This window comes from Chelonoidis abingdonii, chromosome 7 (assembly GCF_003597395.2).
Source record: "Chelonoidis abingdonii isolate Lonesome George chromosome 7, CheloAbing_2.0, whole genome shotgun sequence".
Lineage (NCBI taxonomy): Eukaryota > Metazoa > Chordata > Testudines > Testudinidae > Chelonoidis > Chelonoidis abingdonii.
In genome coordinates this window covers 17,998,611-18,013,214 of record NC_133775.1, presented here as the reverse complement: position 1 = coordinate 18,013,214, position 14,604 = coordinate 17,998,611, and the positions used below count along the sequence as shown (strand labels likewise).

The window sequence follows — 14,604 nt, the reverse complement described above, 5'->3', positions numbered from 1 at the left end:
TTTTTCCTGACTAACACATTTGGAGAGAGGTCAGGGTGAATGACTTATGGAAGTGCCCCGTGTTGCCAACTTTTGCAGCTTTATTGCAAGTCTCATGATTTGGTGTTCTTCTGAAAGCCCCAGTTCCTGGAGTCATGCAATTATACTAGAACCGCAATACTCAATATTAAAATAGGTATCTAGCTCTTGTGGCTGTGGAGAAAAAAAAATCTAGGAAATGTAAACTTTTAGCACTCAAAGATCAAAAGACAAATAAGGCTGATATTAAAAAAAAAATCATGATTTTTCAGTAAATGTCATGATTTTCTGAGGCATTTTTTGAATGCTTGTGGTTGGCAGACATTCAAGAAGGGATGACCTCGGTTGTTCTGAGGTGTTCACAGTTTAAAGACAGGCCGGACAGTTTAGAAAAGAATAGATGTAACATAACAAAAGTTGGAGTCACTGTAGGCTACCTGGCATGAAGTTTTACATATTTTATAGTTTTATGTTCAGTGGCCCATCACTGAGCCCCTCCATCCTGTTCATAGGTAAAAGCCCCACAGCACAGGAAGAGTCTGCAGCTGCTTCTAAGAGCAGTTACCCTAAAAGACAAGAGGAGGTAAGTAAGGTGCACTAGTGCTGCCTATTGATCTCCAAATCCTCTCTGAACTAATCTGTGGCTGTTTCGAAGAGAAACACCCCATGTTTACCTGAAGGGGGTAAAGAGCAGGAGGTTGGGCAGAAGTATGTGTGTCATCCCTCATGCAGGAACTTATAAAAGCATAGAGCAACAGAGGGAGAAACATTTCCCCCCAGAACAGCAGACATCAGGGAATAGAAGAGAGTCTGGTAAGGACTCTGATGTCAACATGGGCTAATATGAAGAATTAGTCTCTCCTCCACCCCCAAAAGACTACTATTTGAGCTAAAATGGCAGTGGCACTTATGCCCCAATTTCTAGGGCTAAAGCCACTAAAGGTAAGACCATTACAAATCACCAATTACATTGTGAAGATTCTCTCTCAACAAGAAGTTTGGCCATAAAAGACATTATTAACAAACAACAGCATTTCTACTTTTGCAGAGCTATCACATTACGAACCTAAGATATTAACAACATGGAAACTACCTTCTGAGTGGTTTAAATAGTTAAGGAGTAAATACCACTTATTTCAAATATTAACAAGGGGTAATAGACATTACAAAACATGCTTATGCATATAAGCTAAAGAGGAAAAAACAGTTTAAGTCTGTGTCCACTCAACCTATTCCAGTGCAGCAAAACTGAAACAGGAGCTACTCAGGTAAAGCAAAAGGTCTGATTTCCCTATGATAATCGGGTACTTTTCTTGTATAAAGGTATTATAAATCAATCAAGTAACAACTATCATCAACAAATTGCCAAATCCTTTGTAAACACTTATTTACTTAATTCAGTTCTGAGGTTTATGTTTTCATTTATCTAGATCCACACCAAAGATACTAAGTCACTTTCAATGAATTACAAAGACAGGATGATTGCATGCATGCAATTGAAGCCCCTTTTATCCTAGCCCCAATGAGATATCTGCAAATGACAGCACGTTTTCCAGTAAAACAATGGTCAACACCAATACTGAAGCCCACATTAAAGAAGAGTGAGCACACAAGATCAGAAACCCTTATGAAAATAGAGGCAAAAGCAGTTCATGTGTTAGCCTACAAATAAAATCATTATGATTCCACATTCAGAGATTTCAAAGCTCTTTTGCAGAAGTACTGTAATGGGAATAGGGTTCTTAGATCAGGTCTGCAACCATGGATACGTTTTACTGTGTCAGATCTAAGAGCAAACCAACTGTCTAGACACGCAAGGAAAGGAATCAAGACAGAACAGCTACTTCATACTTTAAATAAAAAAAAGTCTTTGCAGTTCTGTCCTCCTTGGCTATAAAAGTTTTTCATAGTTCTCTCTAAAACTTTGTAATAAAATGGAATAGATAGTCAAGAGAAAGGAAAAATAGGTACAGTAACAAAAGCGCCCATCTCAGATTTTCTTAATGCTACTGAGCAACTCCTTAAACTGTCCAATCATACAAATTTAGATGGGACTCAAAAGGATGATTCTGTGTGATTAACAATAGGATAGTAAAGACAAAGGAACAAAGTTAAGTAAATTCTTCCCTTCAATCAGCAGAACTACCAACAAGTGTTCAAGAGGAAGGAGAATTATGGTCCAGTTTCTTAGAGACCATTTTTAAGTGTTCAGTTAAAAAAAGTTGAATATTTGTTGATGGGAAGTTAGACCAAAAAACCCTACACTAAATTGTTTGTTTCCAGGTTCTGTCCTGCAATTTGATACACTGGTTGGTTTTTCATTCTTAAATCGTCACTCTCTTCTTCCACATACAGAGTCATCTGAACCTCCAGCTAATGAAATAATGGCCACAAAAACTGCCAATTGGGTCAAACGGATTACAACCCTTCAATCTGAAAAAAAGAGGTAGAAGGAATAAACTGTGCAAGTGCAGCTGGTAGTCTTCAATATTCGCTATTTAAGGATAAAAAAACCAAACAAGAAAATGAGCAGCTTGGTTTATATTTTTTAAGCGTTGGTTAATATGAAAGTTCATTTAAAGACACCACAAGTATAAATACCATAGATATACTAAATTATTTTTAATTCGAGTCACTGCATTAGTGTCTTTTCTGGAAACTACTTTAGGAATGGAATATTTATCAGTTTTACCACAGATCAGGGGTCAGCAACCTGCGGCTCTTTAATCTGACCCTGCAACAGTGCTCTATAACGTAAGGGTTTTCGGTCTGGCGCAGCAGGGCTCAGGCAGGCTGCCTGCATGCTGTGGCCCCACGCTGATCCTGGAAGCGGCTGACTGATGGCATGTCCCTCTGTGCCCCTAGAAGTGGGGAGGGAAGGGAAGGGAATGGAAGGGAAGAGGTGACTCCGTGTGTTGCCCACGCCCCCAGCACCGTCCTCACAGCTGCAGGGGGGGTACTTGTGGGCGCAGGCAGCACACAAAGACCTGCTGACCCCCTCCCCACACGGGGCACACAGAGAGAGACGTGCCAGCAGCCAGACACATCTGGGAGTTGCATAGGGCCAGGGCAGGCAGGCTGTCTGAGCCCTGCTGCGCCACCAGCTGGGGGTCACCTGTGTAAGTGCCTCCCAGTCAGAGCCTGCACCTCACACCAACTCCTGGACCCCAAACTCCTGTTCCAGGTCAGAACCCCATCCTGACCCAAACTCCCTCCCAGACCCTGCACCTCAACCCCTTGCCCAACCCTGAAGCCCTCTCCTGCAAACTCCCTCCTAGAGCCCAGATCCCTCACCCTTTCCTGCACCCCAAACACTTTGCGTGTGATGCGGCTCTTGAAATATTTTGGTCAAAGACAAAAACAAAAAATAAAAGGCTTTTCTGCTTTGAAAGGTTGTTGATCTCTGCCATAGGACATTATGTGCTCTGCAATTACGTGAGATCTTGTAATATTGACATTTAAAATCTGTAAAGTCAAACTTTACAACTTATAACTGTAAAATCATCACCATGCATTTAATAGCTAGAAGATTACCACCATGAAGAATCTTTTCATATCTAGTATTACTGTTTGAAACAGACAGACAATGAACTCTTATTTCATACCTTTACAAACTCCAAGTAGTCCATGTTGGTTCTCTCTCCACCAAGTCTTACAGGAACTAATATAATTACAGCTTTCATATCTGCTTTTTCAGAGCCCGTAGAAGAGCACTGTCTATCAACAACATCCGAACTGTAAACTGAAAATAAGAATGAATATACTTGATCATCATTAAGGTATACATGTAATTTTTTAAAAAATAAAAATATCCTGAATACCTTTTACAAAATGTTATGTCCCTACAAAATTACATTTAAGCATGATAAATCAAAACTGTACATTTCTGAAAAGATTACACTCTCCACATTAAACCGTCTTCTGGAAAAAACCTGTATTAATAGAAACTAATCACATTTTCCTTACCTTGAGTGGCATTTTGTAGAAAGATATGTTACACTGTTGACTTCAACAGTTTGGGTATGTGCATGTAGGGTGTAGGAAAGTAGTTATTGAGAAGAGCAGAGAAACATCCCTTCTATTTGTTTTAAAATTAATGGATAGTTTAAAATTTGGTCCTAGAACTAACTTTCGTATTTAAAAAAAAAACAAAAAAAACTGTGACCAACAGAAACATTTACACATTAAAAGAAAAAAAAAAAAAAAACCCAAAGAAAAGCTTTTTTAAAACATTAACGTTCAAACAATATAGTATTAGATCCTGAGTTAAACAAAAATAAAATACCATTGTTTTACTTCCTTCGCTCAGAGATATGCATAGAGACAAAAAACCACTTCCACTATTTAAATTAAGACTACATTAGATTTTTTAAAAAATTCTCTCATTTTTAATAACCCAAGGCAAGAGTCGGCAACCTTTGGCACTTGGCCCATCAGGGTAATCTGCTGGTGGGCCACGAGACATTTTGTTTACATTGACCGTGTGCAGGCATGGCCCCCTGCAGCTCCGAGTGGCTGCGGTTCGCCATTCCTGGACAACGGGAGCTGCAGGAAGCGGCACGGGCCACAGGGACATGCTACCACTTCCCACAGCTCCCGTTGGCCGGGAAGGGCAAACTGCGGCTACTGGGAGCTGCGGGGGGCAGTGTCTGCAGACAGTCAACATAAGCAAAATGTCTCGCAGTCCGCCAAAGGATTACCCTGATGGGCTGCGTACCAAAGGTTGCAGACACCTGCCCATAGGTGTTAATTGTAACATGGTAAAGAAATTTGTTTACAATATACAATTAAATTGAGTGTGTCCCTTTAAAACTAGCTTGATCATAGAAAGGAATGATATTCCTGTATTATCTCCCAAGATCAGGTTCAGTATATCATAAATATAATAATTTTGGCAACTGAGCACGGCTATAGAAGTAATGTATTATGCTTTCATTTGAAAGCCTAGATTGTCATAGTCATTAGTGTAAAGTTTTATTACATCTTTAGTTTGTCTTGTTACCCTCCATTTCTGCACATCCACCAGAACCCTAATCTACCCTGCCTGTGATAACAGCCAAGTATTTAAAAGCATGTGTGTTTGTGAGACGTCTTATACATTGTGTTAGAGTAGAAAATAGGTAACCATAGTGTTTGGTTTATTGGACTGCTCACATCTTTCAGTGAAAGCTGATTAGATTTATTACTACTAGAAACTGGTGCATTAACTTTCCCATGGACACATTTCTGCAAGAAATGGGACCTTTTCACTGCAAAGAGAAAGCAACTTAATATTTAAGAAAATGTATAATAAATTAAAGTACTACAGTTTGTTTTTGTTTCAGAAAAACCTATCCATTTCTGCACTTCACCAAAAGGAAAAAAGGAAGACAGAAGAGAAATGTAAACCAAAATTTATTTATTTTAAAGAGTAGGCCTAGCAGAAAAACCAACAGACTCCCTAGAATCAAATAAAAAGTCATTGGAGTGAAGTTATACATGCTAGGCAGATTAGATGGAAAAAAGCATCCACAAACTATTTTGAGTGCCATTATCCTAATCACATGTCAAACAAGCAATTTACCAATCTTTCCATTTATTAGGATTGATTCATCCAGACAAAAGCCAAAGATGTAGTGCAGGAATCAATAACCGCTCTGAGTTTATGATTCCAATTTTTAGGATTTCAAAACATATTTATAGCATTTAGTTTTTCTTTTGAAATCGTAATATTGTTGAGCACTAATTGAAAAGCATAAGTGAAGTGCTTATAAAGTTGACTAAAGCCTACAATAGCCACATCACTTACCTGTACAGTCCTGAGCAACATAGATAGTTATCCCTTGTAACTCAGGGTCTCTTGCTTCTTCAACAGCTTTTCTAAGTGCAAATAAAAGATTTGAGAGAGTATTTCATTTCAAGAAATGAACAGTAAACTGAATTTAGATTCTTGATTTTTAGAGATACACTTCTGCCCCAATATAATGCGACCCGATATAACACGAATTCGGATATAACGCGGTAAAGCAGTGCTCCGGGGGGGGGGGGGGGGGGGGGGGGGCTGCGCACTCTGGTGGATCAAAGCAAGTTCGATATAATGCGGTTTCACCTATAACGCAATAAGATTTTTTGGATTCCAAAGACAGCATTATATCGAGGTATAGGTGTACTATTAACTTGAATTTAAAAGAAATGGAGTTCAAAATATTCCGGTTTCTGATAGATAACCTTTTAAACAAGAATCCCTTACATAAAAATAAGTTGAAGTTTATTTATTTTATGTTTTTCTTTTTTAGCCACCCCTGTAAAATATTTATAAAAGCCTTTCTAGCAAAGCAGAAACTGACAGGCTATTAAGAAGAAACAGTGAAAGTGACAATACACAGAACGCAATTAAGTGCACAGAATTAACTAAACACAAACACCACCACCCCACTACATACTTTTGGTTATAATAATCCTTTGTCTTATTTGTAACTATAGGAAATACTATATTTGCCAACAGAAACGGGATTTTCAAGTTGATAGGGTTCTTTTAACTAACCTTCAAAGTAGTATCGGCTCAGTATGAACTGTTTTTCAGCTCACACAACTAACCTAAGAAGACAAGCTAAAGATATACAGAATTAGCTTTAGATCTCTATTAGAATAAAAACTAACATTTGAACAGATCCAAGGTTTCACTGAAACTTTAAAAAGATAGATAATTGAAATACTAAACTAGCCTCAGAAGAATAAGAGTAATGAACCTAAAGACTAAAAAGAAAATATATGTCGATAGTCTGAATCATGATCATCAGTGAAGGACAAAATTTGTAAAGAAATTAAACTGTTCAAAATAAAAGATTAGCCTTTGACTTCTGATACGTGATTGTATTAAATGGTCACTATCCCTTTATTTCACAATATATTCTGAAGAATCATTTAATACAGACAGACATTCTCAAGTTATGGGAGAACTATACATTCTCAGTATGGGAGAAGGGGAGTTTTAGGAAAGGAAAGCTTTGCAATGTTTGAATAACAGTAGGAATTATGTTGAAGGGAATGCATGATTTAATCATGAGGATCTTGAAGCTAAATATACTTTTGCAAATTAGAAAATGGATTAGTAGGAAATATTTGTTTTGAAATTTCACAAAAAGTCAATTTCAGAAGAAAAAATTACAAATACAGGCAAATACATAAATAACCTTCACCTGTCATAGCACAAACACTGTAGTATTTCAATGTAGGCTCATTCAAGGAGAGTACACTTGTATATGAAATTATTCCAGCATCTACATAAATGTAGAAAAATTACATATGAACTTTGACCTCTCATGCTTAGGTGATTTATTAATTATTCCGTTTATGGCTAAACTGGGACCCACCTAGAACATAAGACTATAAAAAACAAGATCAGAAGTATCCAAAGAAATGGCACATAAAGGCACAGAGTATAGAGAAATTGGACTTTTTTTTTTAAAAAACTCATACTGAATGTCAAAAGATCCTTTACTTTTACTATAATATAATTATAATATTAATAGTCCCATACATTTCCGGTTTCACAAGAATTTGGTGTGTGCAAAGAAATGCTGAAAACATCAATTTTAGCTCTAACATTTCATTACACTATCAGTACATTACAGCCCCCAGGTTACAGTATAAAAAAAAAAATCTATAATATTATGCATGTTCCAAGGCTGAAAGAGTGGTTAGTTTTTAGAACATTTCATTAAAGGCAGCCCTATTTAAAGATCAGGTATGGAGAGACCTTGGGTCTCTTGTTGCTCAGACTGGAGGAAGAGAGGAATGTTTCAGAAATAAATGACAAGATTGGACAGAGGTTCATACTTCAGTTCCTGAATCTACTATTTCCCTTCCTATCTCTTAAAAAAAAACCCCAAACTCTTCTAAATTGCTAGTAACTTGGACATGTTGCTAAAGTCAATAATTAATGGTTAGGTGTCCAATTAACCTGAAGAAATCTCAAGACACTTCTAAAATGTTTCTCCCATAACACTTAAGGCATTGCAATAACAAAGGATCATTTAAAGATATTTTTACCTTAAAATGTGTGCTACTACAGCAGGCCCATACCAGTCTCCAGCTGTTTTCCCAGACTTCTTTCCATATTCTATTAGCTGATGCAAGCCAAAAGATGAGGGTGGAGAATCTCCAAACCAAGAGATTATTTTTCTGTGATAAACTTCATCTCTCATTTCACTGTTATCACAGTCTCTCTTTAGTGCTTCCTTATGATCATTTGACAAGACCTTGGGTTCTCTCTCCCCTGTAAGTGATGCATCAAATGATGCAGTCAGCTTTTTCACTGTGTGGCTTGTCCATGATTCAGAGTCTGAATTTTCAATGTTCAGTGCACTCGGCCAGGTCCAGGCTGCAACAGAGTATTTTTTAAAGATATGTTTTACACTTCTTAACAGTAAGTTTTTTGTATAATTACCAAAAAAGTGCCAATTTTTAATAAGACCAATAATCTGTGTTTTACACAGACATGAAAATACTGCTGATAAGAATATAGGCAAAAAATGTCAACTCAGTATAATACGGTTGTGCTATTTTTATTTGTGCGGGAGAAAGGAGGAAGAATGGAAGACACTAGCCACATTACATTTCTTTCTTAGCCATTAATGCTAGCAGAATTTTCCAGGAGAGGGTATAGTGGACTCCACAGACTTAGCCAGTTAGGGTATAATTACAAGATAAAGATTAGGGGAATTTACATATCATCAACACAATATGTTAACTATTTAATACATGTAAAAAGGTTCAAATGATGGTTATCCAAGTTAAAGCCTTTGATGACTGATTCTCTTTCTCGTTTGTTGATTCCTAAGACAAATCTTCTAATTTTTTTAAACAGGGATGAAGAATTCTTATAATGTGAACAGAAGAACTATCCTCCCAAACAATGTTCAAAATGCACATCAGTCAAAAAAAGGTCAGCAGAGTAACACTCCAGAACGTACAATTTACTGTTTGAGGAATTTTAATGACTGTCTATACTAGAGAACAGAACTGTTTAAGGTTAGCTATTATAACAACGCATCTCCTGTCCATGTTTCTGGAACTGCTTTTTTCTGTAACAGTTCACCTTACATGCAGTGTCCACATTACTAGCCTAGCTGGCATAAACTGGTTCAGCATGTCAACACAACACTAATGATTCACTAACAGCAGAGGTTTGTGAAGAAGCCTTCAAATGTCTGAGTGACAGATGAGGTAAATATCAAACTAGATATCCATGTACTTTACAGTTCTGAATTTTTCAAGGAATTAATCCCTGCTGAAGAACTACGTGCTTTTCAGTTAAAAACAATTGTGTTCTAGCCTTCAGAGTTAGGAAAACGAACCTGAAAATGTAGTGGTGTATCCCTGAATTTGCAGAAAGCCTGACAGCTCTAAAAAGGTGTGAGCCCAGTGAAATGAACAGAGTAGAATTCTCATACCTAAAGAGGACTATTTAAAATGTCACAGATTACTTCACTGATGATCATTTTAATATGAACCTGTGGTTAGTGTTCTCAGCTCATAATCTCAAACTGCTTGCTACGTCTGCCCAGCTGCTAAAAGCCTAAACTGACATTGGCCAGATGCTATAACGTCCTCCAGTTTCTCCCAATAACTACTATGATGCACCTTAAGTTATGGGGATGATGTACACTGAATTTAGTATCTAAATTCAAAAAAAAAAAAAACACCTTACCAATTGTATAATTCATATTAATAAAAATCTCATCTTCCGTTTAATCTGAAATTGCTACATAACTTCCATCCGAGTGCCACAGAATCCAGCAGTCTTGAGGCAGAATTTAGCTTCAGCTTTCCACAAAGTACAAAGGCTATTGATTAATAGAAATGGCCTGTGCAAGTGATACAAATGGAATTGATAATGCTGACATCAGAATATTGCCACATGACTTTAAGATTTGTAAGTAGTGTCTTTTCACTATTTTATGGTGGTAGGTGTAAAGTGAACATTTCACGGATCATTTGTAAATTGTGTATAAAATACAGTAAGATTGCACAATTATTTTTTAAACTCATGATTCATTTTTAAAGCTAAATAAATCTCATCTTCAAGAACTAAAGCTACCAGGATGTGTACTGTGTCTGAATATAATGTCCTCTATTGCACTTTGTCCAATGCAAATACCAAACAGATCAGTGTTTCTCAAACTGGAGTCGCTGCTTGTGTAGGGAAAGCCCCTGGCGGGCTGGGCCAGTTTGTTTGGCTGCCCCGTCTGCAGGTCCAGCCGATTGCGGCTCCCACTGGCCGCTGTTTGCCATTGCAGGCCAACAAGGGGCTGCTGGAAGCAGTGGCCAGTAGGTCCCTTGGCCCGCACCACTTCCAGCAGCTTCCATTGGCCTGGAGTAGCGAACCGTGGCCAGTGGGAGCTGCGATTGGCTGGACCTGCAGACTGGGCAGGTAAACAAACGAGCCCAGCCCGCCAGGGGCTTTCCCTACACAAGTGACGACCCCAGTTTGAGAAACATTGAAATAGATTGTAGGCAGAGGATAATTGAGGAAGCCACTGAAGGGACTATAAATGGTGGTACAGGTGTGTATGAGGTCTGGGTTGTCACCATTAGCTCAGAAAGTAGGTCTGTGGATGTTCAGTTCTTTGAGAGGTGACAAATAGGAGGGGCATTCTGGAGCTGGGAAGCATCATGAGGAGAACCACTGTTAAACGGGCAGTTGCTGGAATAAGGCTGGCAGTAGCATTGCTACTGGTAGAGGCAGGCAATTTGGCTGATCCTCTTCCTTGCTTGTAGATGCTTTTACAGACCTCCAGTCTCTTCTTTCCAATAAAGAGCCAAGAAGCCTGTAAAAACAACTGGAAATGAGAAGCGACAAGACTCTGTGAGCTGCCAGCTCTGTGGCACTAACAAGAGTGTCATGGATCACAGTTTGACAACATCCGCTTTAATATGTATAAGAGAAACAGATTTCAGTCGTACAAAGTGATTTACTTAACTCTGGTCTCATATTAAGCCCTTCATAGGAATATTCAGAAATCAAGGAAGATGCAAATGTAAATGTAACAGAACAATGAAATGGATGTAGCTGTTCCTGAACCTTGACATCTCAAGCTGCCATGTTTGTGTACATACCACAAGATTGAATATAAAACCTTCCAAAACATAAAAATTAAAAATAGAAACATCGACAACATCATTCTGAGGTATTTGGAGCATTTCATGTAGCTGTGGAAAGAAGCATTTTGGCTATTAGTGGCATTTAAGTGGTGGGGTTTTTTTGGTTAAAAAGAAAATACTATTAAAAATATCTAGAAAAGGATCCACAACCAATGAAAGATTTCATATGAAGAGGTAAATACAACACATTTCAGTTACCCCAATTTCACCAAAAGCTTTTCTAACGAAGATTTACTATCCCTTGAGGGCAGGATGATAACAGAAGACTTTCATGCAGCCCAGACAGGTCTCTTTTCCCTATACAGAGGGGCTCCCACAAAAATGTGGGAGCTTGGTAGCTTCAAAGTAGTGCAACACATGACTCACAAGTAAGGATACATGGATAGTACAAGAATTATTTTTAAGTGCAGTTTTTAAAAAATACATTTTAGATTAAGACTAGTCGAGATCCTTTTGTTTTGGTAATATTAAATTGGGCCACTCCTACAGCCTCACCTGCATATTCATGTTTAGTGTTCTATCCAGATTGTGCAGGGTTTTAAAAAAAAATTAAATAAAAGATTTACGTGCAACAAAAGCTGTATTTATGGGGAAACTGAGGTAGGATCAGGGGATAAGCTATCTCCAAACATAATAATTTCATATGTTTGGATGTTGGAGCAAATGGGACAAAATATTTTATGAGCAAAGTGCTTACAACAAAAAGAATGCTAGATATGTCAACTCCACAGATCAGTTTTGCTACTGGATCACTAAAGAATAGTCAAAATTGCATTTTCTGGTGTGATGGTTTTAGGGCTTTATAAGAACCATGCAAGATTTTGGTTCTTGTCTTGCATAATATTTGCAAAATATTACTGAGCTGGACCTTCAGAATTTTATGTTTTGTATGTTAGTCATAAATATAGGCCTCATGGCTGAGTAAACAAAACAACACACTCCCTTGCAACAAACCAGAGTTTGGAACTGACAGGGTTGAAAGGTCTTTGACTATGGGGGCAGCCAACCCAGCACAGGAATTGATCAACAGGGAATGGATACATATATCATAGAAGGAAAGAGGATGAAATACTGAGAAGGTGACTGGCTTGCAGACCTAGTGATCCTGACACAAACTACTATGCAGGAAACAGCTTTGTATTTCCAGTTTATCGCCTTTTGGGTTTGAAAAGACTGGGGAGAGCATGAAACGTAATATGTTCAACCCCAAAAAGCAATCCTTTTCCCCCCAAAGGAGACTGCGGCTGTAAGACAGTATATCTTGAAAGAACAAGGTTAAGATAAGAAGAACACAAAGGGAAGCAGAAAAATAACTTTTCCAAGCCCCAGGAGGGAAAAATAATAGTGAATCGTGCAGAAACTTCTGTTAACTCTCTCTCGTACAAGAATTAAAGATAACCGAAAGATGACAAATTTAAATCTGATGAAGGAAATATTTTCTGCATATAGCCCACAATTAGACAGAGGAACTCATTACCACAAGATATCACTGAGGTCAAGAACCTCTAAAAAGGATTGAACATTTACATGGATAACAAGAAAATGCAGTTACTCAAGTAAAGGTGCGTGTTTTGTTTTATTTTATTTTTTAGTTAGGAGTTTTGAAATGGACAAACTCTTACACTTCAGTTGTAAGCTAACCTCTGGATAATAAGGGTTAGGAAGAAGTTTTGTCCACAACGAAAATTAACTTCTACAGGGTTTCTTGCAGCTTCCTTTGAAGCAGCTAATATTTACCATCATCAGAAACTGGTTGCTGGACTAGCCAGACCATTAGTCTAATCCAGTAAAGCAATTCCTACATTCTTAAAAAGCAGTCCAGAATCAAAAGCAAGCAAACACTTTAGCTAGCTAAGATTAGTGGATGCATATGCAGAGGCTGACACATGTTCCTCATCATTAACAAAGGGTCACCTGATGCTTGGTTCTATCTCCTGACAAAACCAAAAAATGATCTACTCTTCATGCTTACCTCTACCAAGAAAATGAAGCACAAGCCCTTGAGCCAGCAGCATCTGGCCAGTTCTCAATGTACAACCCCAACCGCAGTCTGTTGTCAAAGCAGAGTCTTTTATCTGAGGAAAATCCTCTCTGTAAGTCAACCATATTCTAGAAATAAAATCTTTACGAAACTCTTCTACATTTCCAGAAATGATTTTGTCAACTATATCCACGCAGGATCCATCTGGAGAGAGTTCACTGGGTTCTGCAAGACAAATATAAACACAAGTTACAGCTTTGAAATTAACTGACACAGGGCTTTTGTTAATATAATTAAAACAAAAGTATACTACTAAAAAATAGGAATTTCCTAGGAGACTGCAGTATTTCCTCAGCAACAAGTAGGGAAAGCTGAGGAGAAACATAAAAGGTGTGTAGCAACTGAAACAAAGAATGATTCAGGCAGCAGCTGTCAATTGAAACAGCCATTTTAGGGCTGCAGCTGCTTGGTCCTGCTAAATACAAGTGGCCAAACCAAGAAAGGCATGCTGGGACAACAGTTCCCATAAGAGGGCAAATTTGCACAGGGAAGAATTAAGAGACTAGGGAATCATCACAGAAGGTGTTACTTTGATGCTGGTATTACCATTTCATTCTCCTTAACAAGGCTGAGTTTATGCAGTACCTTTGATTAAGCCTCAGTACCCATTTTACAGATGAGTAAACTCAAGCATAGCTTATAAAATTTATGCACACAAAGGATGAAGTCTGATTTGACAATGGCTAGGTTCTCTGGCCTATGTGCGAACAGTGGGATGGGGCAGGTATTAAGACTGGTTTTGGAAACTTACTGAGAATATTCTAACTTTTCCATATTTAAATTGTGAACTTGAATTCTCTATTAATAAAGGTTTTGGTAGATGATTACAATGACTTCTCAGAGCAGTGCCAAAATGGGATCAGAACTAATTAAATCCTTTATACCTACCATCAGACTTGAAACAGTAACATTTTCCCAGCAAGACGACAGCAGAATTCCTGCTAAAGTAAGTTTTTGTTTTCAATACCCAACCTAAAAGAGATACAAAGCAAACAAAAGCTTGTGGCTGAAATATTTCAAAAACACTTCCAAAAGCATTTTGATTATACAAAAAAAGTCACAAAAGTTAGTAAGAACACGGAAACACCACAATGAATTGGAATTATTTTATAGATTCAATAATACAAACAGGCACTACGTTTTAAGACACACTGAATGGATTTATAGTCAACAAGCTTAAAATAACTTAGCCCTTGTAAATACAGTATCACCCACATAGGATGTTACGCAACCTGAAAATTGCATAGGTAAGCAGTGAAGTCATGAAATACAAAAGTTAAGTCTGAACTTGTTAACTCTGCCTTTTTGCATGAACTCATTACCTTATAGTTTAATTGTGATTTTTTTTTAAAAATACTCAAGTTAAGCTTCCAACAGCAATACTAAAACAGCCACACTGC

General features: G+C 37.7%; 1 protein-coding gene across 10 annotated transcripts in view; it reads right to left on the bottom strand.

Annotated features, from left to right (window-relative positions):
• The window catches only part of ATG4C (autophagy related 4C cysteine peptidase), a 93,847-nt gene that overhangs the window by 76,584 nt on the left and 2,659 nt on the right, over positions 1 to 14,604 (bottom strand). For 9 of the 10 annotated variants that reach the window (XR_004375771.2, XR_004375770.2, XM_032795491.2 and 6 more), the window contains exons 3-7: positions 14,093 to 14,176; positions 13,136 to 13,369; positions 8,050 to 8,380; positions 5,807 to 5,877; positions 3,624 to 3,760 (exon numbers count right to left, since the gene is read on the bottom strand). Coding sequence is in view for 8 of the 10 variants with exons in the window: in XM_032795491.2 (XP_032651382.1) it covers positions 3,624 to 3,760; positions 5,807 to 5,877; positions 8,050 to 8,380; positions 13,136 to 13,369; positions 14,093 to 14,176 (857 nt within the window). In the remaining 2 variants the exon portion in view is untranslated. The remainder of the gene's footprint in view (positions 1 to 3,623; positions 3,761 to 5,806; positions 5,878 to 8,049; positions 8,381 to 13,135; positions 13,370 to 14,092; positions 14,177 to 14,604) is intronic. The other variant, XM_032795488.2, reaches the window with a different exon arrangement.